A 27115-nucleotide genomic window follows, 5' to 3' on the forward strand; every position below is an offset into this window, starting at 1 on the left:
AAAGCCACAAATAGAAGGTAAAAAAAAAAAAAACTATTTTTTCATATGGAAAACTGTTACTGTCAGCTTAAGCTCGAAATATTTATGCAAGGATGTTTATTTACCTTCTCAGGTCTACCGACCCTAACGTAGCGTCTTTTCATAGATTTAATCCAAGACGAACAGGTTTCTTCCATTAGTTTGAAAATTTCAGTCCTTGAATATTCTTCATGAAATTAGCAAAGTGAAGTCACCAACATTGACGATTGAAATCTTGAATAGCAATCAAATTGCAGAATACTTATCATGATCACATTTTAGCATATCCATTGACCAATTTTCCCTGGTTTAGCTCCGAAATGGGAAAAAATAGCAAAAGGAAAAGGTTTTACGAATTTGACATGGCCATCTGAAAACAACAGTACATTCATTCAATAATGTACCCATCAAGACCATATACATGGGTTAAAGCACTCAACTGATATTAAGCAGCAATACCTGGGCGAGCCATTCATAACAAGTGTAGTTGAGGTGAAACTTGAACAAACTCAAAAAACCAATATAAAAACAAAAACTGATATCTGGATTCTTGTGGCAATGGGTTTTACTTCTCATGCACCACGATTGTTGACCATACCCATAGAACCCCACCTATAGCACACTAACTTCAGCTACCAACCTACTGTGTCAAACAAACCCTCTCCACACACAACATTCAATACACTATATAAACACAATAATGGATACAGAAACAAAAAAACACATCTACACAGGGAAAATGATCATCCATGATTAGCATTTATTGTGGCACCAGATCTTGCCTGTGAAATCCGGTTTGCATAAATAGTTACCAGCCGCAATTGCGTGCTCTTAAGCCGCTCCAGATATGGCAAGAATGCTTTGCCGAGCATGATGTAAATATCCACCAAACAGAGCACCACCGTCTGCAAAACAAAAAGAGAGAGAGAGAGAGAGAGAGAGAGAGAGAGAGAGAGAACAGGAAAATCAGAAAAATTAAGTTAAAATTCTTCCAATATCTGTTATTGTATGTAATCACAGGCCATTAAAATGATGAACTGTGAAGAAGTTGCATCATGTTCATGCAAATTAATTTGTTGTTTCTTGGAAAACGAGACTCAGAACCGTTGGGTATGGAAGGTAACCAGTCAGAATTTATCTAATTCATTCAACAAGGGTAGCATGAGCGATTTTCATAAACCAAGTTAAAAATATTATCAAACAGGAATGAAGTTTTGGGCCAAAAAACACTTCCAGGTGATTAAGACGGTAAACTTTCTCAATGTATTTTTAATTGCTGCTATCTATTGCTCAAGAAGAAAATACCAAAACCTAAAAGCCAATGCATAGTGAGTAATTATGTGTACTGTTGCATAATTCAAAAAATGCTCCCATAAATAATTTATAAGGGCCGATGGGTTTTCAAAACTCCACTATCTGAAATCTCTACTGGAATCCAGGATAAGGAGGATATATCAATGGATTAGTTCTTGATTATAAGAACTGCAGTCCAATGGCTTAGCTTAGAGATTGCTTCGATATGCAGTGCAAAGGATATGAAATCCCAGCACTGCATTCTCACTGCTTAGACTGCTTGGGTTTATTCCAGTACAAAAATTTCATGTTCATGCTACCAAATCCTGCAACTCATGAGAGAATGACGATATATGTATCACTACACACCTTTCCTTTTGTCAATAAGAGGGACAATGCAGCAGAGCGATGACCAGAGCTGATTGCCTACTAACCAGCAAGAGGGCAAGGGACTGCTTTTTCTTTCAGATGCAGAAACTGGGATTTTCCCTTTTCATATTATCCCTTACAATGAGAAGCAAAGATTCCCTTTAGCCACTCCGGCAGATTGAAACTGAGAAGGATTGGAAGTGGTCTGGAGGTTATGATTGCTTCTACACAAGGTTCACTAAACAGGTACAGAGGCTCATACCAACCAGCGATCGGTTCGGTATGGTACTGATACATACCGTAACGAGCCGAGATGTACTAAGGACGAATGATTAGGAGAAGAGGGAAGAGAGAGAGTGTGTGTGACCCTCACCCTAACCCTAGGAGGAGAACCACGGAAAGAGAGAAGACAAAGGGAACAAAGAGGGGGAAGAGAGAGGAGAGGGAAGGAGGGAGGAATAGAGGCATGCCGAGGAAGAGGCATCACGATCAAGGGCCTAAGAATTGTCGAGGGAGAGGGCATCAACATCGACATTGGCATTGAATGAGGGAGAGACCATTTGAATCGTCAATCAAGGGAGAGGGCATCAGTGTCAACATCCATCGACATAGATCACCAACACAGAGATTGGAAAGAGCAAGAGAAAGAGAGAGAGAGAGAGAGAGAGAGAGAGAGAGAGAGGCTGCTTGCCTGCTTACCCACTTTTATATTGAAAAAAAAAAGGCTCAAACAAAAGGCCAAACCTTGCTGGTTACTGACCAATATGAATCATTACACCTCAAACCATCTAGTTTGGCATGGTCCGGCGAACCTTAGTTCTACATGTTAAGACTAATGTAGAATAGGAGCACCCTTACTGATCCCACCTGTTCAGGGTCTAACAAACATCTGTTTCAGTTTCTGAACAAGTATGAGAGTGCAAGAGGGGACTTGGACATGAATCTGCATCAAATTTTCACTTTGGACTTCTTTGGGTCAAAAAAAGGATTAAAATTAGAAGATCATAAATGCAAGCCACAAGGTTTGTGATAATCAAGATACAAATGAGCTTTGACATGGAATGAAGAAACATGCTTCTACCTCAAAGGATCACTTTCTCTATGTTGTTCCAATGGTAGCTCTAGATTAAGGATGGTTGAAACTGAACTTTTGAAGGGGCCTACTCCTCTATTTGAAGGAGGTGATGGACGCAAATTCTGTCAAGTGCTCTAGAATTTTTTTAATTATTGAAAGCATGGAACCATTAGATCCTTGAAGCATGCATATAGAATGGGTGCTCTGGGGGCTAGGAGGGAATTGTGTCTAGAGCTGTCAAAGAGACCTTTGTATCAAGCTTAGAGGCTCAATTAACAATGACGCATCAGAAAGGGAGAGGCAGAGGAAGAGAGAGAGAGAGAGAGGTACTCAATTCTCACGAATGAAGACCTCGATTGTGGTACCGTGTTTTTGAAAGTATGCAGGCTACTTAGGTGACGAATCATATTGGTTGCATCATTTTTTTCTTACATTGATCCTCCGTGAATTTATACTCTCCAAATTTTTGGTGAGATCAATAACCAGAGAGTATCTGCGGACAGGCAAGATAAAGGAAAGCAGACCAAAAGTATTGTAGAACATTAGTTCTTTCTTAAAGAAGTAAATGCCATCTCATATCGGCCGCGACAAAATTAACTGTGCTGGGTAGGACTGGAGAGAAATAAGCTCCACTAGTAGAGGATGACATGATAGACCAGGGCCTAAGATTTGTGTTGACACATGAAGAAGTCAATAATTTAATGGCAGAACTCACAAGAGTTAGAGGAAGCTTTCATCAATTAATAGACTAGTTGAAATTATACCACCAGCCATGAACCCAGTCAGAAAAGACTTATAGATTATCCATGCACATACAGTGGCTCAGATTGGAGGATATGAACCCCGATGGAATTGGCAGCAAGGTATGCTGTAACACTGGTCACTCTGATAGAAGAGAATTTACAATTAACAGAAGCATCTATTGTAATAAATGGAGGATGCAAACATTGATACGATCATAGCAAAGCATGATGCAAGATTACTAAACCCTCAATTAAATAAATGGCTAATCAGATCAAACGACCATCCTGAAATAAATAATGTGTGATATCGATGGTTGTCGACCTGGTTATCTTTCCACTTCAGAGAACTTTAACATGGTCACTTATAGCTGGTTATTAGAAGATAGACATTTGTCACATTTTGACGTCCAAATGTCTCTGACTCATAATTGATTTGCTATCTACATTAATAACATTAACATCTTAGTCCCGTATGGAGAAGAAAGTTTTTTTTTCTTTTATTGGTTATCTTCACTATTTTTCTTGATCAAGATTATAGATGCCAACTTAATACTTAGCTGGGAAAAAAAGAAGGCGGACCTTACGAACATCTGGACTTCGGTTCCCAAATGCTTCAAAAAGTGCAGGCAGAAATGAGGGTAGTTGTGTCATTAGTTCCTCTTGTGAAAGCCGACTTAGAAGCTGTAGAAATACAAAGTAACATCAGCCTAAGCACGATGCCAACTACAAGAAAACATGGTAACAGTTAAGTTGTCTTTATGAGGTGCTCAAAAGTATTTTACTAGGCAACAAGTAACAGTTAAAGCATGCCATCTACAAAGCCAATCAATCAACAATCAACAAGATGATGAAAACACCCATTGGCACAGGACTCTAGTCTCTTGAAATCACCCTAAAATTTCATTTTTACAAAAATCCAGATTACCGTTGTTTGTACAATGATTGATTGAATGACAGTAAGACAGCAGAATATTAATATCATAACAGGATGAAGCACAAGGATAAATCTTTTTTTTTTTTTGAGGAATAGCACAACAATGAAAATCACAGCTCAAGAACTAAGCAGAAGCACAACAAAGGGAAAAAAAAAATGTTGGAGTCTATGATACAACATAAACTGCAACTAACAAAATAAAAGAAAAACAAAATTAACCAAGAACCAAAGCAATACCAACTAAAAGTTTCTAGGTTTGACTAGAAACCTTTTATGGGAGATTGGTTTAGGGATAACAGTATTATTTCAACAAAGGAAAAAGAAAATGTAACCAACAACCAAAGCAATACCAACCAAAAGTTTCTCGGTTTGACCAATCCCTTTTCTAGGAGATTAGTTTGAGAATATCAGTATTATTTCAAGAAAGAAAAAAATTGTAAGCACCAAAACAATACCAGTCAAAAGTTTCAAGGTCTGACCAGATCTCTTCTGGAGACTGGCCATTCAAGAGCAGCAAACATGACTGAACCAAAACAATACAAGTATAGATGGTTATTTATCAAAGCTATTTTGGTAGAGAAAAAAGGGAAAGTACCCATCTTCTCCTTTCAGTCCATCTTTCCCATCTTCTCCTCCTTTGACTCTGCCTTTCTATTCCTACCATATCCTCTTACCCTTACCGTAGGATTTGGACAAGATTGTGAATTGTGGTTATCTGAATATGTGAGAGAGGTGCCATTAACCTGTGTCCCTCTGTTCTTCACTCTTTTTTGCATGCTTTACAAATGCCAGCCATGCATCTCTCTCATTCAATGCCAGGAGAAATGGTTGGTGGTGCTGTGTGGCAATGACTCTCTCTCTCTCCCTCCCTCCGTGCCCCCCCCCTCCTTATTGAATGTGAAAGAATATCATTATGAAATAAACAAGTGAGAAACCAATGCAAGCTTGCTTCTCAGTGGTTTCCCCATGATTTTCAGTAGTTTCTCATATATTTCCTATATGATTTCATATTTTATAGAGTCGCTTCCTGAACCAGTTTCCCAACATGGCAGCCGTTGACTGAACAACTAGGTCAATAAAGCTATATTACAACAGTACCACCCTTCAAAATGGATACTCTCTCCTCACACCATTACAGGGAGTAGATATGTCTCCAAAGCAAGATTAAAACATTACCATATGCATATTTAATTTCAGTAGGGATATCTCACCACACCGCATAGATCCTGATATCCAATTGATGGCAAGATTTAGCAAGAAAAGATGAATCCTGTAAATAGCATCTGTCCAGAAACCTTTGCTAGACTCATGGACGTCAATGTGGTCTACCAAAAGAAATGAACTAAAAGGTTGATGTGGCAATATATATGTGAGAGCATAAACATGTGCAAAAGTACTAAGTTTACAATGAACAAACAGCAAAACCTATTAAGCAACAATCATGGTGGTCTTATACCAAGGACCAGCCTTAAGTCATTTTCCATATACACTTGTCAAAATGTAACAATATTCATGCAAGTTCCAAGAATAAGTTCAAACAAAACAACATCCTTAAAAGGTCCATGTAGATAGATTATGGATGAGGTCAGACAAGAATTAAGAGCATGTTGTAAAATAACTTAAAGCAAATAGAGCGGGACAGGTAAGTAGGCTATGTGCTTCTGAAGTGCTGGGAGATGTTTTCACATGCTAGTGAGACTTTGAGAAAACATTTGAATAATGTTAGCGAATCTGGCAGTATCCTACAAGTTGAAAAGTTGGACACCAAGTGAACACACATAAATGAGCACTGGACAGATGATAATGGTCAGAATGGTAGACTTAGGATTGAGTATAGGATGAAGCTCTAGTGAAGAGTCAAGCAGAGACCTGATTTGGGTACATATGTATGGAATAGTGATGGTGCTAACAGAACGATACAGTGGAATTATTTGTAAATTAACAAAATGGGAAGTTAAAGAGAGCCTAGGATATTTATAGTAAAATCATTATCAAATTCTCTGGCAATGGTGTGTCACCGATTAACTGCATCTGGCTAGTTGGCCCAATTCTAGAGATATCCCACCTACTTAAGGTGCCAGACTTAATATCAGTCAGATAAACAAAAGCGGGGATTGATTTCTCTATGTTCTCAAACAATTCAGCATGCCCCTGAAAACTAAGTTATAGAAATGAATCTAAAACGTTACAAATATTGTCCCTAGGTTCAGACATTAGAGAACTATTTCATTAATGTCAACATACTAGATGCCTACGTGGTGATAACTGTGAAGAAAACATTTACCCAAAAGCCTTCAACCCTACCCCAGTCAGGTTTTCTTTCCATATATAACTCTTAAGATCTCTACAAGTTTTATGGCCATTTTGATCCACATAACACATGGTAGTTATTATTTTGTCTGAAGAGTGCAATATATTATACCTAAAATAAAATTGATTGTATGTAAAAACTTGACATCACATAGGATGCTCAAATCCAGTAATGAAATATGGTAGGCAGTCACTGCTCTCTGACAACCAGTGACAATGAAAAAGAGCAGCTTGCAAAGGACATAGATCTCAAGTTTCTGCTAGGATGCCACCAGAAAGTGATATTTGAAAGCCAAAATCTGAAAAAAAAAGGAGCTGGGAAAAGAGAATTTGCAAAAAAGATCAATACCTTAGTTAAACAACTAATGCAAACAACGAGGATCTTTTCATCATCACTAACCAGCAAAGGCATGAGAACCTGCAGAATAAAAAGGAAACCCGACATTTTTTAAAAATATTCAAACCTAGAATCTTCTTTTGTTATTTCTCAAATTAAATGGAGTACACAAGTAATATCTGAGATTGACATACATCAAGGCATCTAAATGCATCATATTGAGCGAACACAATTGTCAAACAGCGGTGTGCTACATTGGAAACCTGCAGGGGCATGAGAGGAACAAGAAATGCATAATACAAAAGCAACTATAGCAACCAAAGCTGAAATGATGATAGTTCAATACCTCTACAACCGCATCTCTGGTTGCATGAAGCAATTTTTCAGCAACAATTTCAATAGTATCTTCCATTCCTGCTTTCTGCAAGTAAGACGAAAACCTTAGTTGTCACCTAAATAGTAAGCAAGAAGTCTTGGAAGGCTTAAAATATTCAGAATTTTGTGTTAACACTGTTGCATCCAACTAAATCAAACAAATTTTATAGGAGTACACAGACCTGATGGTTCAGCATTTCCATGATTAAAGAAAGAGACAGTCCTCTAATGGATGAATCAGGATCATCTAACACCTCAAGCACCATGGTTAGAATTTGGTTGAAATACTGTTGACAAACCATCAGATGTCACTGGCGACATAAATATATATACCTAACATTAAGAACTCGATCAAGTCCCTAATGCTAGTTAAAAACTATATGCTTCAGTAACAAATCCTAAACAGAAACCTACTCTAACATGATAGCAATCATACAATGCCCTTAAATCTATGATGATGATTAAAATAATCTTTCTTTTTTCAGGAAAAAATACCAAGGAACTTGATAACAGTAAGAATAAGTTGCAATAAATCTATTCAAGGAAACAAAAAAAGAACACCTACTGTATCTTTCATTCAAGAAATCTTTCAGATCAAACAACTAATTGAGCTAATACATACACATGTAACGTCCCACCATGATATGCACTTAGACATCATGCTCATGTTCATGATCTATTTTCAAAGTTTGTTCAAAAAAAATCCAAGTAGCCTTATTGCTAAAAGGTGAAGCTTTGGTAATTAATTTAGAAAACAAAGAAATACTACATATTCATTATCACTTTTCACAGTAATTTGTTGCTCAAAAAACTTCCAAGTATCTTACACTAGGACAAGGCCAAGCTTGCGAAGTCATTTAGGAAAAACAAAGTATTAATGCTCTCATCAATGATTAACTTGAAATTCAATCTGCATTCCGTATGAGAATTATGATTTCTCTACACACTGCTCAAGATCTACACCAATTAATAAAGCTAAACCAGCAAAAAATGTTTATTTCTAGAAGCAGAAGAGCATTAGCAGCAGTACCAAAGGTAACATGATATTCAAAGAAAAAGTGAAATCAGAGACAAACCTTTATCACACATCCCTACAAAACAAAGGTTTTATAGTCATAATTCAATTGAGCACGTCGATTACCATGATTAATAAGCCTCAGCTGAATAGTTTAGTTTTAAATTATGATCCATAAACCATGACCACAACCATCCAGCCTTTTCGCACTATTTGGGGAATTATGATCCTTCATTTCAAATCAAGCTCAGGCAAATGCTTAGTCGAAGCAAGCTTCTCTGTACTCAAAACCTATCTAAAACCAAAATCTATAGTTTCTGAAGATTTAACCTTCTTAATTTGACTCTCCAGATAAAGTTAAACCCCTCAACTAGTTTTTGATTCAATTGCAATTCTATCTTGGTCAGTCCATTACTTTATCCTCCGTTAATTTAAATCCATATCTCATGCAATAAGATATATCAGTATTAGCAATCATTTAATATTCAAAGAATCCAAAAGTCAACCTTAATTGAAGCCACCTATAAACCAGCTACATGGAAGTCAGTATTCATTTAATTACCATAACCAAAAAACCTATACAGATATTAAAGGTTTATGTTAAATCCTTCTTTTCCAATCATTCTTATCCAGGTTAAATTCTCAGTCAAAGCTAGCTTCTTCAAATTCTTTCTTGAAACTATTATGTTCCTAAGACTTTAACCTCCTTACTGCGAATCTTTACCACAACTTCAAGCTCTTCTAGTCTTTTGCCTTTTTTATTTGTAGTACCATCTTAGTTAATCTATTACTTTGTCACTTCTTGGTTTGACTCTAATGCTCACTCAATGCACCGCTTCTAACTTCATTGCCAATTTTACCACAAAAAATTATCCACATTTATCTCCACAAAAATCAATGTCATGTGCATATACCACTACTTTTGCTTAGATTATACTCCACAGAAATTTCCAGTTTGCAGCTGTCCATGTAAAATGGCTTCATAAATCTGATATGGCTGCCAAATGGCATTCTATAAGCTTCTTCCAACATCATGTTACTATTATAATAATGATATTTTCATCTGCCACCCCATTATTTTGTATTATATGTTATATGTCAATGAGACATACATACCTTTGCTCACAACTTCATATTGCATTTTAGTTTTTCTTCATTATGAAGTGGTCTTACCATGAAGTATTCTAGAAGTCACAAACACACAATGTCCTAATGAAACGTATTTTGAAATGCTATACTTGCTTGCCAAGTCCACTTGGTGTTGAAGCCTAGGTGCCATCCAAGACCGTTTGCACAAGAGCTTTAAAATAAGCACTGATGGAGATTGGTGTAACTAGAAGATTCGAATATTAGACTTTTTTCTTCCCCCGATTTCAAGCCTCATGCAGCTGGTCGCAAGGCAGCGTATGAGTGAGCTTGGTCCTTCATGTGGGCCCTATTTGAAGCTTAAAGGTCGACAATGGAAATATAGGCACATTGTTCGCAATTTTGAATTTTGGAGAAAAGATGGGATGCAAAAGATGGACAAAAAGGATTATATTATTTTCTTGTTTAAAAGTATAAATTTGAAATGTGAAGATATTGTTGTCCTGAATCACTACACTTATAGGCAGTCTATTACTATCCTAAAAATGTTAAAATTCTGTTGAAATAATTAAAGCATTCTTAAACATAAAGAACAGGTATTCATACCTTGGCCCAGATAGAGTGTTCATTGACCTTAGAAGCTTCAACCAATTGATGCAGAGCCTCACGCTTATTTAGACTTGAGTTTTCATCATTCCCAATGCAAATCTATGAAAAGATGTTGGATAAAACATAGCATTTTACATGAGTAAAATGTTGAAGTTATGCATGCAAAATATAGAAGAATAAATTTGACGCTAACTTGATGAAGAAGTTGAGGTATGCTGGCTCCATTTTTTTTGTTGGGGTTGTTCTTTAGAGAATCCATATTCTCATTAGTGACCTCCATCTCACAAGTGCTTTCATTACCAAGGTTCAATCTATTGGCCTTGCACCCATCAGAGCTCATCAATCTAATTATATCTAGACGTGGGGTTGCTACCGAAGTCTCAAGGTGCATGCCAGAATCAGAATTTTCCAGGCATTTTGCCCTTGATCTGGTACTTTTCACTACACCATCATCTTTGTACTTCAAGTCCTTGCTTTTCTGTCCAAGACTGACAGAATCAGAAACAGGTTCAGCATTATGAAACAAATGCTGCTGAGTTTCAGCAGAAGTGACCTGACTGATGGATTTGAGTGATTCTTGCATGGAACTCAACTTACTCAGACCTTCATTATCAACAGAACCTGCTGAATACCTTCCAAACAAGTGATCTTTCTTTGATGTTCCACCATACCCTTCCTCAGAAGAGGTTAGAACAACATCTGACTGCTCATAAAAGGATTTTGAACGTTGGCGCTCTTTCCTACTCTGCAGAAAGTTCACTAAATCAACCTCTATACGAGGGGTGTACTGCTTAAGTGCCCGTCTTAATGAATTCTGTTCTTCAACCGACAAACTGAGTATAAAATTCAAGACTGATGTGGAATCATAATGGGAGTAAACTGATATTATTCCAGAAATGGCAGCCTCTTTTAGTTTAATTTTTTTATCGTTAATTAAAGGATGTAGCTTAGAAAGCCATAGCTTGAGGAAACCATTATTGCCATAACCATCAGAATATACTGGATGCTTGCTGAAGGAGCTATTGGTAAACTCGATAACAGCCAATTTTGCCTTAGGAGACCTTTGTTCATCCAGTGAACGGAGAAGGGCAGGTAGCAAAGATTCGATACCATAGGTTCTACCAACAATTTCCAAGGTTGTGGAAGATGACTGCCTAACTAGCTCCTTTGGGTCAATCAACCGAGAAAAAACATGTGGCATGATCCTCTCCAGATAGCTTTCAAAAGGCTTTCTGCAAGGTGGAATAATCTCTGCGAGAGTTGACAAAGCAGCTTGGGCAACTTTATGGTGAGGATCATCCAAATGCTGGGAAAAGAGCTTCATGATCTTCTCAAAATTTAGTGCAACTTCTTGAATGCCTTTTGGCCCTTGCTGCAGCAAAGTTTGGATATAATTAAATGCAGAAACCCTAGCAACCCAATCAGAACTAGGACTTAGACCCTCATTGAGTGCATCATTAAGGGATGCTGGACCATCCAAATAGCAAGTCATTTCACTCAGTGGGAGTCGACCATCATCAAAACTTTTTCTACTGCTTGCAGTAACCCTTCCAGTTACCAGCTTTCCTAGAAGTGGCCTCTGAAAATTTGGAACATAATTATTCTGTGAATCCCTGTATCCAGCATCCTTGTATAGCATGTCAAACTGTTGCTTCTCGACCTGCATATTAGTAAGCTGCCTAGCTGATCTAATATCAGCCTTATCTTCCTCTCCCTCTTGAAACCTGTCTGACACTCTCTTTGAAATGTAAGGCAACGATAAGGCTGATAAAGAACCAGATGATTGATTATTAAGTTGAGATAATTTCACAGCATCTCTTGAAGCTTGACTCTCAGAAGCAACAATGCTAGTCAAATTTGAAACACTATTACTTACACCACTTTTTGCAATGTCAACAGTAGCTGCATCAGACGACACTGAATTCTGTAAAGAAAGATGATCTGTATCAGGAATGGCAGCAGCAAATGGTGGATCATGAGCAGATGGAGGGTCAACTCCTGCACTAGCAGCAAAAAAATGAAAAACAGAAAAAGGCACAGAGTGGAGGAAAGCTTCAGCCACCTTCAGACAAGTGCAATACTCTGCAAAACAAAAATTTTAGCGCAGCCATCAAAAATCTAATCGACCAACTCATCAGGTACCTAGATCCAAGCTGCTTGAGTGTGCAATTGAGGAATTTTGCTTCTCAGATATGCTTGCACCTCTCAATAGACTCTCGATGGCTGAAACCTTTTGTATACTTGCATGGAGTACACTTTCAACACTTCTTTCAGAAACCTTTCCAGAGGGTTTTGTTTGTGATGGGAGCAAGCTTCCTGAAGCAAGAGATGTTCCTGAAGTGAGACTTGCACTCTTGTCTACTGCAACAATAGCAGAAGTTCCAAATCCAGGAATGTTTGTGGTAGAGGTATGAGATGGAGCATGTGCTAACTGCACTCCTCTTTCACGAAGTGAAGGAGAAGCATATCTTTTCTGGAACCCTCCCCCTTCTTCATTTATTATCTACAAAAAATTACCAAACATCTTAATTGAACTAGAAAGATCCAAGTGAAAAAAAAAAAAGAATACTTCATTCCAGGAAATGGCATACCCTTTGTATGGCAGGATCAAATGATAAAAAGAGACGCCGAGAACGCTCCGGCCAAGTTTTTGTGAACATCCGATAGCAAGTTCGAGCAGTTGAGCGCACCTTCAGAATTTCAATAATTAGCAATTCAACTCTAATTGCATAAATTCACCGATACAGGAAGATGTAAAACATAAAAATAAATTTATTTGGGCAAATAAAACAAAATAAAGTGGTATTAACAGAAATGATGCTTTAATTTAACTCTTTATAAGGCACCATAGCATACTGAAGGACAAAAATACATGCGTGTGACATGCTACATAGATATACACGCACATGCAACTTTTTCAGAAGCATTTATATGTGGAAATACCATTGCCAAAAACCTTTTAAAGGTGGTTTGATCCACTTCTAAAATATAGGACTAATTGATCCATAAACAAGTCTGCCAGTTCTTATTTAAACTTTTGTTAAAAATGATAACACAAATAATTGAAAATTTGAAATCAAATGTCACCTTCTTTTCTAAATGATCAACAAATCATATATGATGGTTTTTGAAATATGTTCTTCAATGTGAAAGCACCTGCGAGCCCCCAGAACCACAATAAAAGGAGGGACATTTTGCCTACTTACAAATTCTGTATTTCAGATGATCAATCCTGTTCAGTGATCTTATTAACCATATCTTCTGATGACCTGAGCATAAATTTCATATAAAATAGTTACCCCAACAATATTGCTGAACTGTTCTGCTTCTGTGAATTTCTGCAGACAGGCCTTTTTTTTTTTTTTGTGCTTAGGATGAGGAATAGGCTTGTTGCACTGTTCTATAGAAGGTTGTGAATCAAAAATTCCTTGGAGGAAACAAACCACATTGTTTTTTCTCCTAGAGGAAAGAGACACACAGACATTAAAACACTTTTGACTGGGTACAACAGCAAGGTATTGGGATGGCATAGGTCCTCTCAATCTCCATACTTCGTCTCCCACCATGGTTGCTTGGTCACCCCCACCCCTTGAAGTACCAAAAGTTAATTTCGGTGTGTCAGGTGTGTCAGGAGGCATTCTGCTGCAGGAGCTGGATTTCTCATATATGACTGCTATGGGAAGCTCATCTATTGGAGGCTCAAGAATATTCTAACTCTTCTATTGGGCTGGAAGCCAGGTTGATTGCTGAATTGTGGGGATGGGGAGGGGGGCTGGAGTCATAAAATCATTTTGAGTTGTCGGTCATAAATATATATATAACCCGTAGGTTGGCTGGACAAAGAAAGAGGAGAGGGAGCACAGACTAATACCGGGGCATCAAGTCGCTGACCAACTCGAAAGATCACCCGATATAGTTGAAATAACTGAATTGGAGATTGTTTGGTCAAGTAATGGAAACTAAATCAAACTCAGATCTCAATGTAATTTGTTGAGTGTGGCTTGAATTTGATGTGACCTGTGATACGAATCCGACTCGTTTTGGACTTTAATTAGCCCGTTTGGATATTTTGGTCTTTTTTCTTTGTTTTAAGATTTGGTGGCTATATATATATATATATATTGTAATCATGTCATTTGTTCTTTTGGGGGCCATCTTTTGTTATTTAAGCTGCTACATACTCTTTGTACTCCATTTTCTTGATATAATGAAATCTCTCTCCATCTTCGCCTGTGAACTTAGGCCAAAAGCCAAACCACATAAATCATTGTGTCCTATTTTTTCTGCTTAAGATTGTTGTTATTTCAAATTTTACACTAATTAATAGGTAATCTTGCAACATAATCTTTCCCTTCTATCTTTCCATCCTAATACTCTATTAGAGAGTTATCAATACTCATCAAATCTGTTCCTATCTAATGGAACACCATTAGATCAAATGACAAATATTTTTTGAGAAGAGGTGGCTTTTCCTAGATCAAATGAAACATATGGAAGTCTTTTTGGAATGGTGATTCCTCCAAATCGCTCCTTATGGTGCTGCAGAACCATCGCAATTAGGATCTCACCTCACTCTCTTCTGTTGATCGAGACTGACTTCAGCCAGACAGCCACTATTGCTAGAACAGGCTTACTTAGACTAAGAAATGGAGGTTCTTTCTCCACTATGCTACTTTTCTCTTTCTTCCCTGAGGGCATTCCTTTCCTTCCAATAGAGCCAAACAATCTTGTCCAGAACCGTGCTGCTCTTTATGTTCATCAAGCAACTTAGATCCAGGTGGAAGGCGATTCTTTAACAGTTATCAATTGGACTAGTGGCTTAGGTTCCCACAACACCTTTCTCTACTCCAAGATATTTAGCAGATCAAAAAAATTTTCCAGTTTTTTATGGCTGCTCATATAGAGAGAGAGGGCAACCAATTGGCTAATTGGTTAGCCAGTGGGGGTCTCGATGGAGATGCTACTACTCCAAATATGGATCTCTTCCTTCTGATTTTTGTTCGCCCCTTCACTGATTCTCTTGGTTTTACATTTTTCAAATTTTGATTTCTTTTAGGGGCAAGCCTCCTAGCCAATGTTCCAAGAAAAAAAAAAAAAGGAAAGAGAGACTTGTCTCACACTCTTCAGCAATTAAAAAACTTATCAATACCTCAAAGAGCTGAACTCATTAATTATCTATAATAAAAATCATTAAAAACATCTAATCTCAATCAATGTACGCAATATTGGTTGACCGGCTGTATGGCACTATTCTGACACATACCGAACAAAGGAAAATCGGAGAGGAAGGAGGAGAGGGAGGAGAGAGAGAGAGGGAGGAGACGGAGGGATACAGAGGGAGGGAGTGGGAGAGAAAGCAGGAGAGGGGTGGAGAGAGAGAGTGAGAGAGAGGTGGAGGGCCAAAAGCCCTTGTCAGCCCTCCTCCACGAGGGTTCTCCTATTTCTTTCCCTTGTCAGCCCTCCTCTATGAGGATTTTTTTTTTAATTTTTGTAATTTAAACTGAAATCGTAAACCTACAGGAACCCTATGCAAAGGAGAGCCAATGAGGGCTTTCAACCCTCCTCTCTCTCTCTCTCCCTCTCTCCTCCCTCTCCCTTGTTTTGCCAGATTTCTTGAACCAATGGCAGTAGGGATGGCAACGGGCCAAGTATTGATCTGGTCGGCCCATACCAGTACCTATTCTGCAATTAAAAACCTTATACCTATACCCGCCTGTATCCGCCTCAGATCGGGACGGATCGAGTCAAGTAGAGGTACAAATCAGATGGGGTCGAGTAGATAAGTGGGGCTAGGTTGGGTCGAGTTGGGTAAGAAATTCATCATATAAATATTATAAAATAATTATAATTTTAAAAAGAGATTTAGATTAAGATTATATCTGGTCGAGTTCAGGACGGGGCATATCATTATCCATACCTGATCCGAATCAGCTTTTGATATTTTTTTCTAAAACCCATACCCGCCCCAAATTCTAATAGGGTCGGATAAAACCCTTCTCATTCAGGTCGAGTCGGATAGCTAGTGGGTCAGCTAAAATTGCCATATCTGATTAGCGAAACCATGCAGGTCCACCCTCGATATAGCTTGGTACACTCTGAACCGGGCAGTTTAATGCGGCATAGCATCCCTTGATCTCAATAATAGATGCTTTACGGTGTATTGCAAGAACACAATTTAAAATAGTGCTTTGATAATGGTTGTGGAGCCTCCACCCACAAGGGGAGGGTGATCATATTTTATTCATACATATGCCCAGTATTTACAATGAGATAATCTAGCCATTGTTCCATTATAACTAACATTATTTTACAATATTTAAGGATCATTTGATTAAATAAATATTTTAAAATTTCAAATCTCCATGCTAATTTAGATAACAACTTTTTATTCTGCACATCTATAAACAAAATCATTACTTTTTTGCTATTTCCTGTAGAAACCAATAATGACCAACATTATAGCATCAATTCTTTTATTTCAAAAAGAAAAATCTACTTGAAGACTTGATTGTGCAAATGGCTGTTATTTTTTGTTAAAAATAGTCAATACCAGTTCCAGAGGGGATCCATAATTAGACAATATTGGCGCTACTAAGAGATCAAGATGAGGCTGTTTCAAGAAAGTCCTCAAAAGTGAGAAGGTTAATGGAAAAGCTTAAAGAAAAAACAGAAGCTTTGATATGTAGCTGATACATGAAACGTGTATTTTAGATTCACGGATTAAGGAAAATAAGTGAGAAACTCATCAAACATTAGCATAAAAGGGAGCTTGACATGAAGATATTCTTAGAGGCAAAAATTTTCAATATGTCATTTGCTCAAGAGAAAGAGAGGGAGGGAGGGGAGGGGGAAGAGAGGGAGGAAAATATACTGCATTCATATAAATAAAAGGAACCCTTTTATCTTTTGAAGAGGAATAAAATTATAAAATATCTTTGATTGGGCTAGAGGATCATATTGCCTATTAAATTAAATATCTAATTTTAAACCTCTTTTATTCATTCCAAGTCAACTGAATATCCACCCTCAACCACCTCCACTTTTCTTATGGACAAGCTGCTGTATGTATATAGTTTTTTCAATCATATCACGTACCTCACTCATTGCATCTGCTGCACAGCACTTTATAAGGTCTTCATATAGATCAGCCAATCGTTGTATTTCTGGAGAATCAGCCCAGTATTCTAGTACTAAAAGAGCATACTCACAACACCTGCAACAATATGATACATACATTTTAACAGAAGTTAGCCACAGCATATCATTGACTTAGAAATCCTTTATCTAGCAAAATGATCCTACCTAGCACGAAGAACTGAACTTCGGTCATTCTTTGCACAATCAGCAATCTTTGGAAGGACCCGTGCAACCTTACAGTTGCGCAACATCTGGAAAAGTCGCTATTTATTTAGAACACGGAATGAAATTGTGCATAGAAGTGCTAAAGTTTCATACCGTCTTTATGCAGTTGTCTGCTGACTCCGCAATCACAAGAATGGTTACAACAACAAGCTTAAAAAGCACCTAACGTGTTTATTGCCATGAAAATTCAGTAGATGCTTTAAACCTCAGACCATGTTCTGGAAACAGAAAGATAAACAACAAATTTACCGGAATGAACACCTCAGCACAAGCCTCAAAGTCTCCTAAAAATTCCTTTGACAAGAAGCTCAACACATGGCAGGCCTAAACAAAGCATATAGCCATATACAATTAGTAAAATATAGAGGTTGAATATGAACCATCATCTTTTAAATGCAAGTAGTCTAGGAAACTTACCAAAACGTGAAAACTTAATTTCCAAAGCAAGTGTTTGGGAAATGTAAGTCAATGGATTAATGACTTGTTTACAGCTGAACACATAGTATCTTAACATGATATATTGTGTTGAAGTGACTAATGAAAACCTGATCTAAACTGTGCTCTGGCATAGGATTTGGGACCAGATTTTTTCCCTATCCATTGTCATCGCTTTCAATTCAGTTGGGTCATGAACTATATTATCTTAATCCAAACCATGTTACTATTTGTCACAGCAGATGAATACATAATGTAGCAGAAACATAACCTTTCATGACTTAAAAAATAACATGTTCAATCTACGTGTGCTACCAAAATCTTACAGTACCCGATTGATCCATATCATAGATTATGCCTTCATACAATCTGTATGCAACCAAGCCAATGCATAGCACACCAACGACATTTTACTAGTAGCAGTCATATTGTCAGAATGACTCCAGCAGGACTAGCAAAAATTCATTGCCCAAAGCAAAAACTCCACAAGAGGACACAATATGGGAACCCCAAAAAAATTTCAGTTTAGCAAAAGCTTTTTTTTTTTCCTTTGACACTCAAATGATCATGAGAAAAATAAAAGAGTACCATAAAATAACCATAGTTCATTAAAAAATTAAACCAAATAACGTGTGTCTGCTTAATCACCAACATAAGAAAAGGGTCATCATGATAAACGAACCATGATAACTGGGGCCCGCTATACCTGTTTAACTATACTTGATCGTCGATCAGAAAGCTGAGTGCTTAAAGGAGTTACAAGTTGCCTTAAGAGCATGAGGAATGACGGATAATCCATGGCACCTGCTAGAATATAAATCAGACTTGCAAAGGAGTTTACATGAGATAGAAGAAAAAAATGAGCACATCCAAATTTCAAGAATAGTATCTTCATTAGATATAATTCATACAAGGAGACAATCTAAAAGTGAGAATCAGCCAAGAAAGCCATGAAACAACAGTCAGCCTTAAAAACATCCAAAATAAAAAAGCAGGTGACTATAAGTCCTGTTAACAAATGTTATCTTATGAATAACAGAAAGATGGAGAAAAACACTTGCTGGACATTCATTCAAGTATGCTCTGCATATGCTCATTATAAGGTTGCTAGCAAAAAGTCATCAGTTAAGGGAAGGAATAGATGACCGCCTCAAAAAATAATGAAAAATGATATTAATAGTCTTTCCAAGATGACAGATATCGAACATATTGCATTTTCCACTTCAGTAAATAATCATCTACTTGTGGCTATAGCTGGACATGAACTTTAAAAGTTTAAATCCAAAAAGAACATGTATTTCATGAGAGCAAAGTGAAAGTGAGAAACAATATGTTAATTGCCAAAACTTTATCAGAACTGAAATCAGCAACTAACCTCATGTAAATTACCAATAGACATAATATAAATCCTAAGCTAAACCAAATTCCATGTGGAAGTACCATTTCCATTTGCAATTACAATTTTGAGATTCCAAAATTCATCCCTGACTTATGCATGAATTGATTGGGCTAATCTAAAGCTCTGCTTCTGGTGTTTGACTGCAAGTGCCAGACAATGCAGATAATAATTAATCATGCAAGAATTAAACCCAAGACGATCTTACAAGAGAGATTCATTCATGCAACATCCATGACACACAGGCATCATATTCTGATCATGCATTATTAATCTAAGAGTGCAAAACAATATCATTGAAACCACAGACAACCACCATAACTAACCAGCAAGGATGAGATGCATCTTTCACTATTGATCTTACATGTGGCTATCGGAAAATGGGTGCAAACTAAAATCTTACAGTAAAATTAAAGTCAAGTTTATGGGGTATGTACAGAATCAATGAAAAAGAATTAGATTTTGTTTTACCCAAGCTTTTAGTATCTTGGGATTTATAGAAACTATAGAAAATAAGAACCCCCAAAGAGTCATGATTAGTTTAAAGCTTCTTACACCCAGGTCTATATTTTTTACTTATTCAGGAATATAAGTTTTTCTAGAAAAGCAAAGTTCATCTCTTTATGAGTCAATTCCCCTCATCCTCCCATCAAAGAAAATTTAAAAGAAAAGGTAGTTATTGTTGCAGTCCTACTAAACAAGATTAGAGATACATGTCCTTGGTTGAAGATAGGTTGTCGAAAACCCAGATCTGAAAGAACTTTTTTGAGCGATATTAGAGCAGCAAATGTCATTTTTCTTGTAGAACTTAATGAAGATCTAATTTGCAGTTTGAATAGTTATTCAACAAGTAGCCCTTGATTGTTTCATTCTAAATTTTCCAATTGGCCGACGGTTTATGACACAGCACCCCCCATAGTACAAGAACCCAAACAATGCCAATGTTCAACTAGTGGAATGAATGATTGTTTATGCTTATGAACTTCAGAAATGTAAGAGCAAATCAAACACTTCACTATGATGGAAAAGGTAGCCCATGGCCCATTTTAATTCATAAGATCATGTTCTCTTCACTAATTATTTTACATCAAGCACAGAAAAGCATCCAAACAGACAAAAATATGATGCCAAGAATATCGTAACTTCTAGAAAGTAGGGCATGAATACTAATCCACAAACGTGAAACCAGAGCAATACATCTTAGGCATAAAACTGCCCATTTCTAGCATAACATCATCAATCCAGCAAAAGATGAACCCAACAAACAGCATTTTAAATGAAGCTACCTTGAGTAATTCAAATAAATTCACATACAGAGAAGGAGCAAACAAATGAATGCCTAATGGAAATAAAAGTATAAGCAATTAGTTGTGCAATGCACTACAATCAGAGACAGCAGTGAATGGAATCCACCAAAAGCTTCAAGAAATTTCAATCTGTATGCACGTGCACAAGAATAAGAAATTGAGTCAGCAAAACCTCCAAAAACAAGGCCTTCAATTCTTTGCATGGCAGCTATTCGAACTGACCAGTCTTTCTCTGGTACAAGTGTAGATGCAATTTTCTCAATTTCCCTTGCCAATTCCTTCTCGGTATACACTTTAATGGGGTCTATTGGCTTTTCAGTTATGTCACTCTCTCCTGTAACCCAGCCACAAGAACCAATTAGTGTTAGTTACGCATCATCCAATGCATGATAACAAGGTACACGGTGAAGATTGCCACAAAATGAGTATCAGTATCATGAAAGATTTTAACATAACTACCTAAGAAGCATTGGACAGTAGTATGATCCTCTCATGAGAGTAACAGCTTTGCAGGGTATATCACTCAATAGCAAATGCATGCAGAACATAATAGCAAAATGAGCCTCCTTGTCAAGGAAATATAGGAAAGGTGCATAAGTCACCACTCACCACTGTTGATATGTCAGTCATCAAGCCACTGATATAACCAAAACATCAACAGTTCCTCTATTTGGCCCAGAGTGCTTGTATATATTTTTTAACTCGAACATTGGATACTCCAAAGCATTAAAGTTATAACAGTAAAACTGACCTCCAAAGAGTGAGCTTTCCCTTGTCATGCTCTTAGTCCTTGGACTGCTCCTTTTATGGCCAGCATGTAAAGCTTTTGCTTCTGTAGGGATGAAATTACTTCCATGCCCATCTGAATGGTAAGCCTTTGGCTCTAGTTTCTCCAACCTAGCATTAATTTCTTTCATCTGCAATATCATGCATTAAGTCAACAGATAAATCTATCATCTCAACTATCAAGCATAATTGTAAGTAGTCAAGAACATCAATGAGACAAGGCAGTACTGATTGTCCCAAAAAGGAGGCATACTGACATAAACATATACAATTTTCAAATGATTACCATAGATAAAGGGAGATTTTGGTGCTGCAATTCATCATGAATTTGAGGTCCAAATTGTGTGTACATCTCCTACAGGGAAGAACAACACAAACTTTTATAGTCAACAGGCTCACATCTTTTAATAAATGGATCAAAAAAGAAAGGCAACCTAACTAGCAATGACTCATATCAATGTGCATAATAAACTATGTGACAAGAGTACCCTGGAATTTGCATCTACCATGTCTGACATGCAACCCAGGGTCAGATTTTTTATAAATTATTATAACCATATATAACCTTTCCAGTTTAAAGCTGTCATATACGAATATTAACACATATAAATGCTCCATGTAGGGTTGAAGGTCAAAAGAGGCAATGGTCACATCATTAAGCAAATGATACAAACCAGAAAGCTATTCAATCTAGCTATACCAAATAATAAGGTAGTAAACAATGATCAAATAATTTGAAATATTAAATGATTAATGACAGCATCATCTAATCACCTATTGATGATATTTTGGAAGAACACATAATTCAGACTTGCTGTACGAGAAGTAAGTAACAGGAATAATACATAGACAAGCATAATACAATTGTTTACATCCTAATATCAGGCAATTAAGCCAACTTGGCTTCCTAGATAAATAGAGTCCTTTGTTTCTGCCAGGCTGGGGGGGAGTGTGGAGTGGATGCGAAGTGGGGGTTGATGGGCAAATGAAGAAGAATTAAAATTGGATGATCAAAGGATAATTGTTAGTGGAGCAAGAGAGGCAATACGAACATTTTAGTCCATGAGAGCAAGTGCCTCAAAGATTGTAAAATATCATTTGTAGCTCCTAAAGCATCTGTGAGCTCAACTTCCCTTGGAACCCTCACATAGAAATATTTCAACATGAAAGACAAACACAGCTGGATGGTGAAGTTAATTGGTACAAGGAAGGTTCATTATGAAGGAAGTACCATAGATGTAACAAACAATGAAGGTAATTAATGGCCAATGATGCGGACAACCGAAGGCTTAGTAATGGAATTGAATTTATTTTAAGAAATATGAGAATATAATAAGAGTTCTGGGATATGTTGGTAAATAGGATATCTTGATTTTCTAAAGAGTATGGGAACATTTTTTAAAAAAATGACTTAAAAATTCAAGACATCGAGTCAAACAGGGAAAAAGTTGGATTATTAAGTTTGTGGATTGCAATCCGGTTATCATTTAGATTATCCAGGCATTTGATCTAAACAACTAATGGATGATATGATTACATAATTTGAGCAAAAAGAAAATACAAAACAAATAGAGACAAATGATGGGGAAGTTCCGAACAAGGAAAAGAGAAAGGTCATAAGCCATCCAAAAAGATAAGAAATACTACTCAACAATTCAATCTTAAACTATAATATCTGAATCATCATATAACTCTATATATAATGAAACCAAGACCACTCTAAGGGAACTAATGAATCTAGGACTCCTGCTTAAGCCAATCTAATAGCTATGCAAATTTTTGCACCTGTTATTTTACCTTAACAATGCTATAATATTAACTTTATGATGAACTGCTGTCATATAACAACATTGTTAAAGAACTATATTATAGCACGTCAACAAGAATACAACTTATATCTTGCTTGTGCTAGGGTCAGCCAACATGTGATGTAGGCAGACATTTACTAAAAAACATGGATAAAAGCCATAAGTAAGCATACAGTTGCCCTTGGATAATAAATTCAGAAAATAAAGGAAATAATTTTGCAAGGTATAGCTACCAATAAACAAAAATAGAAGTGTTTGTATTTGCTAACCTCAATACACAATGTAGCAGCTTCTCTAACACTAAAGTTTGAGTCATTCAACAACTGCAAAATCTGGTAAAAGCCAAAGCAAAATAATTGATACAAATTGGGTTTTATAAATTGTAACAGGGGAAACATAAAAATGCATATTGAAAAAGCCCTACGAAAGGCATGAAATCAGAAATCAATAGCCACACATACAGGAGGAAGTAGAACTCGCTGAAGAGGGAGCTCCATGGAACCAAAAAGGCCAACTGCAGATGCAACTGTACGTGCAAACTCTTCCCGGACTCTCCAACTTTTGTGAGTCCAAGCATAACTCCCAGCTCTTTCCACAATAATTGTCGCTGAGGAGACCTAATTTGCATATAAACTTCCATGTTTTATTTTATTTTATTTTGCATTTTATGTTATGGTTTCTTTCTACAGAAAATAGCAGAAGAATAACATCTGCATGAAATATTAGGTACAAGAAGCACCAAAATAGGCTACTACAAGGAAAGAATAAGTCAAAACAAAACAACAGGATGATATGGGGGAAATCTGCCCATAACAGAAGGATAGCACAACCTTCCATCTCAACATTCTTGTAATTTGTATAAGACTATCAAAGAGATTCCATTGAGCATGACATCAGACATCATGGAAATTCCTAATGTACATCTTAAAAAAGATTAAAGTACCAACCAAAAAGCAGCACTAAGCAACAAAAGAAGTCATTATACGAGTACAAAACTGAAAATTCTGAAATATGTGCAACATTTTTATGGACACTGCCAAGATTAAAATCACTTTGTACCTTTACATGACCTTAGATTATCATTCTTGAAAATCCACAAATCATTTTCCTACTAAATTTACGTGTTATCATATTAGATTGCATATGTGGCTAACAAATCCAAGGGCTGCCACAGGATTTATTATTTGAATTTTTAAGATTCATACAACTGCTTGTTAGCAGTTCCGTAGGACTTGTGTTATTGCTATTGTTATCCAACTACATGGATTTATGGCTGAATAATCCAACCAGATAAGGCACTTTGATTGTAACTATACAAAAGATGACAATATTTATGTCATGAACCATAAAGCTACCCACAACATTTTGTCAACTATAGAGATATTTAAAAAAAAAAAAATCCACTCATTTCAAACAAGAACTTCTTAAGTAGATCGATAAGAATATACTAACAAGAACATAGCAATCCATTGTTTCAAGCCCAAAAGTTGAGCAGTTCAAGAAAATGCAAAGTGGTAGAGGAAGAGTTAGAAAATTACAATGGCCTATTCCCCAAATCTTCCTCCTTTCTTGTCTAATCCATGTTACTCAGAATCAAAACTCATACAAAGAAAATGAAATAGACCAGTAGAAGACCTCAGAGAAGTCCTAACCTCCATGATGGTGATCAGCAGCTGCCTCGCCGCATCCCGGACGGGCTGCTTCCCGTCCCCGAGTCTCTCCACGATGGCAGGGATAAGTGCATTGAGGTGGAGCTTGAAGTGTTCCCCGGAGAGCACGGCCGCCGAGGAGAGGGCCTGGAGCGCCCCCTGGGAGACCCGGAAGTTGCCATCCTTAAGGAGATCCATGCAGCAGTCGACGAGGGACGCGACCTCGGCCGGGGAGAGGCTCTTGCTCGACGCCTCCAAGAACTGGTGGAGACGCTCCACCCCGGCCATCCGCTCCTTGGCGTCCTTGGCCATCGCCAAGTCCAACGCCTCCTCCATTGTGGCCCAGAGGAGAGGGAGAGGATCTCTACGATTACGGTTTCGGTAATCTGGGGAACGAGGGTATGTCTCTGGCGGTGGATCGCGGGGGCGGATTTGGCGAAGGAGAGAGAAGGGGGGAGGGAGGAGTTGAAGGAGGAGAACAGAAGTGGAGTGACAAAAGGGTAGAATAAAATTTTTCTTTTCTCGGTAGTAAAAGAACGGAGATCGCCGTCGCTAGATCGGCGAAGGTATAAATAGACCGATGGACGTCGGTGAATTAGCCACTAGGTTTTGCAAGGATTTACCAAGCATGCCACTTTGTTTTTGGATTTTTAACTTTTGATGGTTTTACCTGGAAAAGATACGCCCCTTTCGCGGACCTGATATTACAACATTGCCACTGAATTGGTGGGTGATAACTCTCCGGGTTGGGCGTGGAAGCATCCACAGAATAGATGAGCACTTTTCCAATGAATCGGATGGCAGATATAGGCGAAACACTGAACCTGCTTATATCTCTTCTCTTGAATGGATCACAGAACTCGATCATTCCACAAATGACAAAATGAGAAGAAGATTTCGTCCTGTTTACGTATAAATTAGTCCAGCATCATTTGGCATTCATGTATCAGATATAATGACTGAAAAAAAAATTGGCTTCTCTTTTACCAAAGGAAAAAAAAAAGGCTTCTCCAAGCCGAAAAAAAAGAAGAAGAATGGTGTCTCATCAACCACAGCTATTCCTCCGCTCCAATTTTACATTAGGTAAGTGTTAAAAATGGATATATAGGGAGAGGATATTTATTTGTCTTATTCTATCCAATCATTTATTATATTGATTTTTCTTAATGAATATAGAAGATAAAACCTTGCTAAGATTACAATGCGGAGCCCAGTCTTTTTTTTTAATATAAAACGTAACCCAGTCTCTTCGGAGGCAAGTAGACAACGGATAACATATGGTATCCCAACCTGGACCATCGATTGGAACGATATAGTGGACTTTTTGTGGGAAGTTGAGAGTGCCATTTTCAGCGGAGGTTGGCTTGTTAGGACGTAGCATCATCGGCTGGTTGGTGCGGTTCGGGAACAGTTTTTTGGAATCCAAGATGTAGATGGATACATTATATTACTATGTAAACATATGAACCTAATAAATGTGATAATGAGTCGCGAAAAGGACGTCCTCCAACTGATAGCATGTACGTCCGAAACCGCAACGGGTCATAACGGGGAGGTCCACCTGTTGGACGGCCACGATAACTCCGAATGCCGCGTTCGCGAGTCGCCCTCTGTCCGTGCCGCCGGGGGACTCGGCCACAGCGGAGGTGGTTGGCACATTTGAAAACGGAGAGGATAGGCGATGTCACCATCCAAGCACAGTTGCGCTGAAAAAGCCGTTCCAACGGTACAAAAAGCAACTACGACCAAACATAAAACAAATTCCCCCCAAAAAAATCTGTTTATAGACGCAAACAAATACTACTAAGACCAAACATAAAATAAAACCCCAAAAAAACAAAATGTTTGGAGACGTGTCAGCTCGTGACCGAACAGCCAAGATTCGCATGCCGTTTTTGTTTACTTTTTGAATATAACCTCGGGCGCAATTAGCATTTTCTTTTTGATAACATCGGCAAGTGCAACATGAAAGTAAAACATTAGAGAACTCCTCGAATCTCATGCGACAGAAGTTCAGATCCATGAAAATTGGGAAAAGCATATTTTAACTGCTTGGCTCCCTCTAAGGATATTCATCTAGATTGCTCATAAGCATCCTATGTTAATCCATGGTCCAATTCAGGAAGATGAAATATCTTATTGAGCTCTCAAATTGAACACCATTCAACAGATCATTTTGGTAAAAAAACCTGTCATGCCAATTGACCT

At 37.5% G+C, this 27115-nt stretch overlaps 1 protein-coding gene across 1 annotated transcript; it reads right to left on the reverse strand.

Moving 5' to 3' along the window:
- Window positions 1-442: 442 nt before the first annotated feature.
- Window positions 443-25452, reverse strand: LOC105059158 (CLIP-associated protein). Its single transcript, XM_010942379.4, has 21 exons — window positions 24911-25452; window positions 23720-23875; window positions 23528-23590; window positions 21737-21805; window positions 21416-21581; window positions 20837-20998; window positions 18668-18765; window positions 17776-17850; window positions 17620-17688; window positions 17467-17552; window positions 17260-17377; window positions 12756-12854; window positions 12307-12667; window positions 10358-12162; window positions 10162-10263; window positions 7637-7741; window positions 7426-7500; window positions 7274-7342; window positions 7092-7160; window positions 4078-4179; window positions 443-923 (listed from the first exon to the last, which is right to left on the reverse strand). The coding sequence occupies exons 1-21, from the start codon at window positions 25241-25243 to the stop codon at window positions 762-764; spliced, it is 4344 nt and encodes a 1447-aa protein (XP_010940681.1). The 5' UTR covers window positions 25244-25452; the 3' UTR covers window positions 443-761.
- Window positions 25453-27115: the final 1663 nt, after the last annotated feature.

This window comes from Elaeis guineensis, chromosome 16 (genome assembly GCF_000442705.2).
Source record: "Elaeis guineensis isolate ETL-2024a chromosome 16, EG11, whole genome shotgun sequence".
Classification (NCBI taxonomy): Eukaryota; Viridiplantae; Streptophyta; class Magnoliopsida; order Arecales; family Arecaceae; genus Elaeis; species Elaeis guineensis.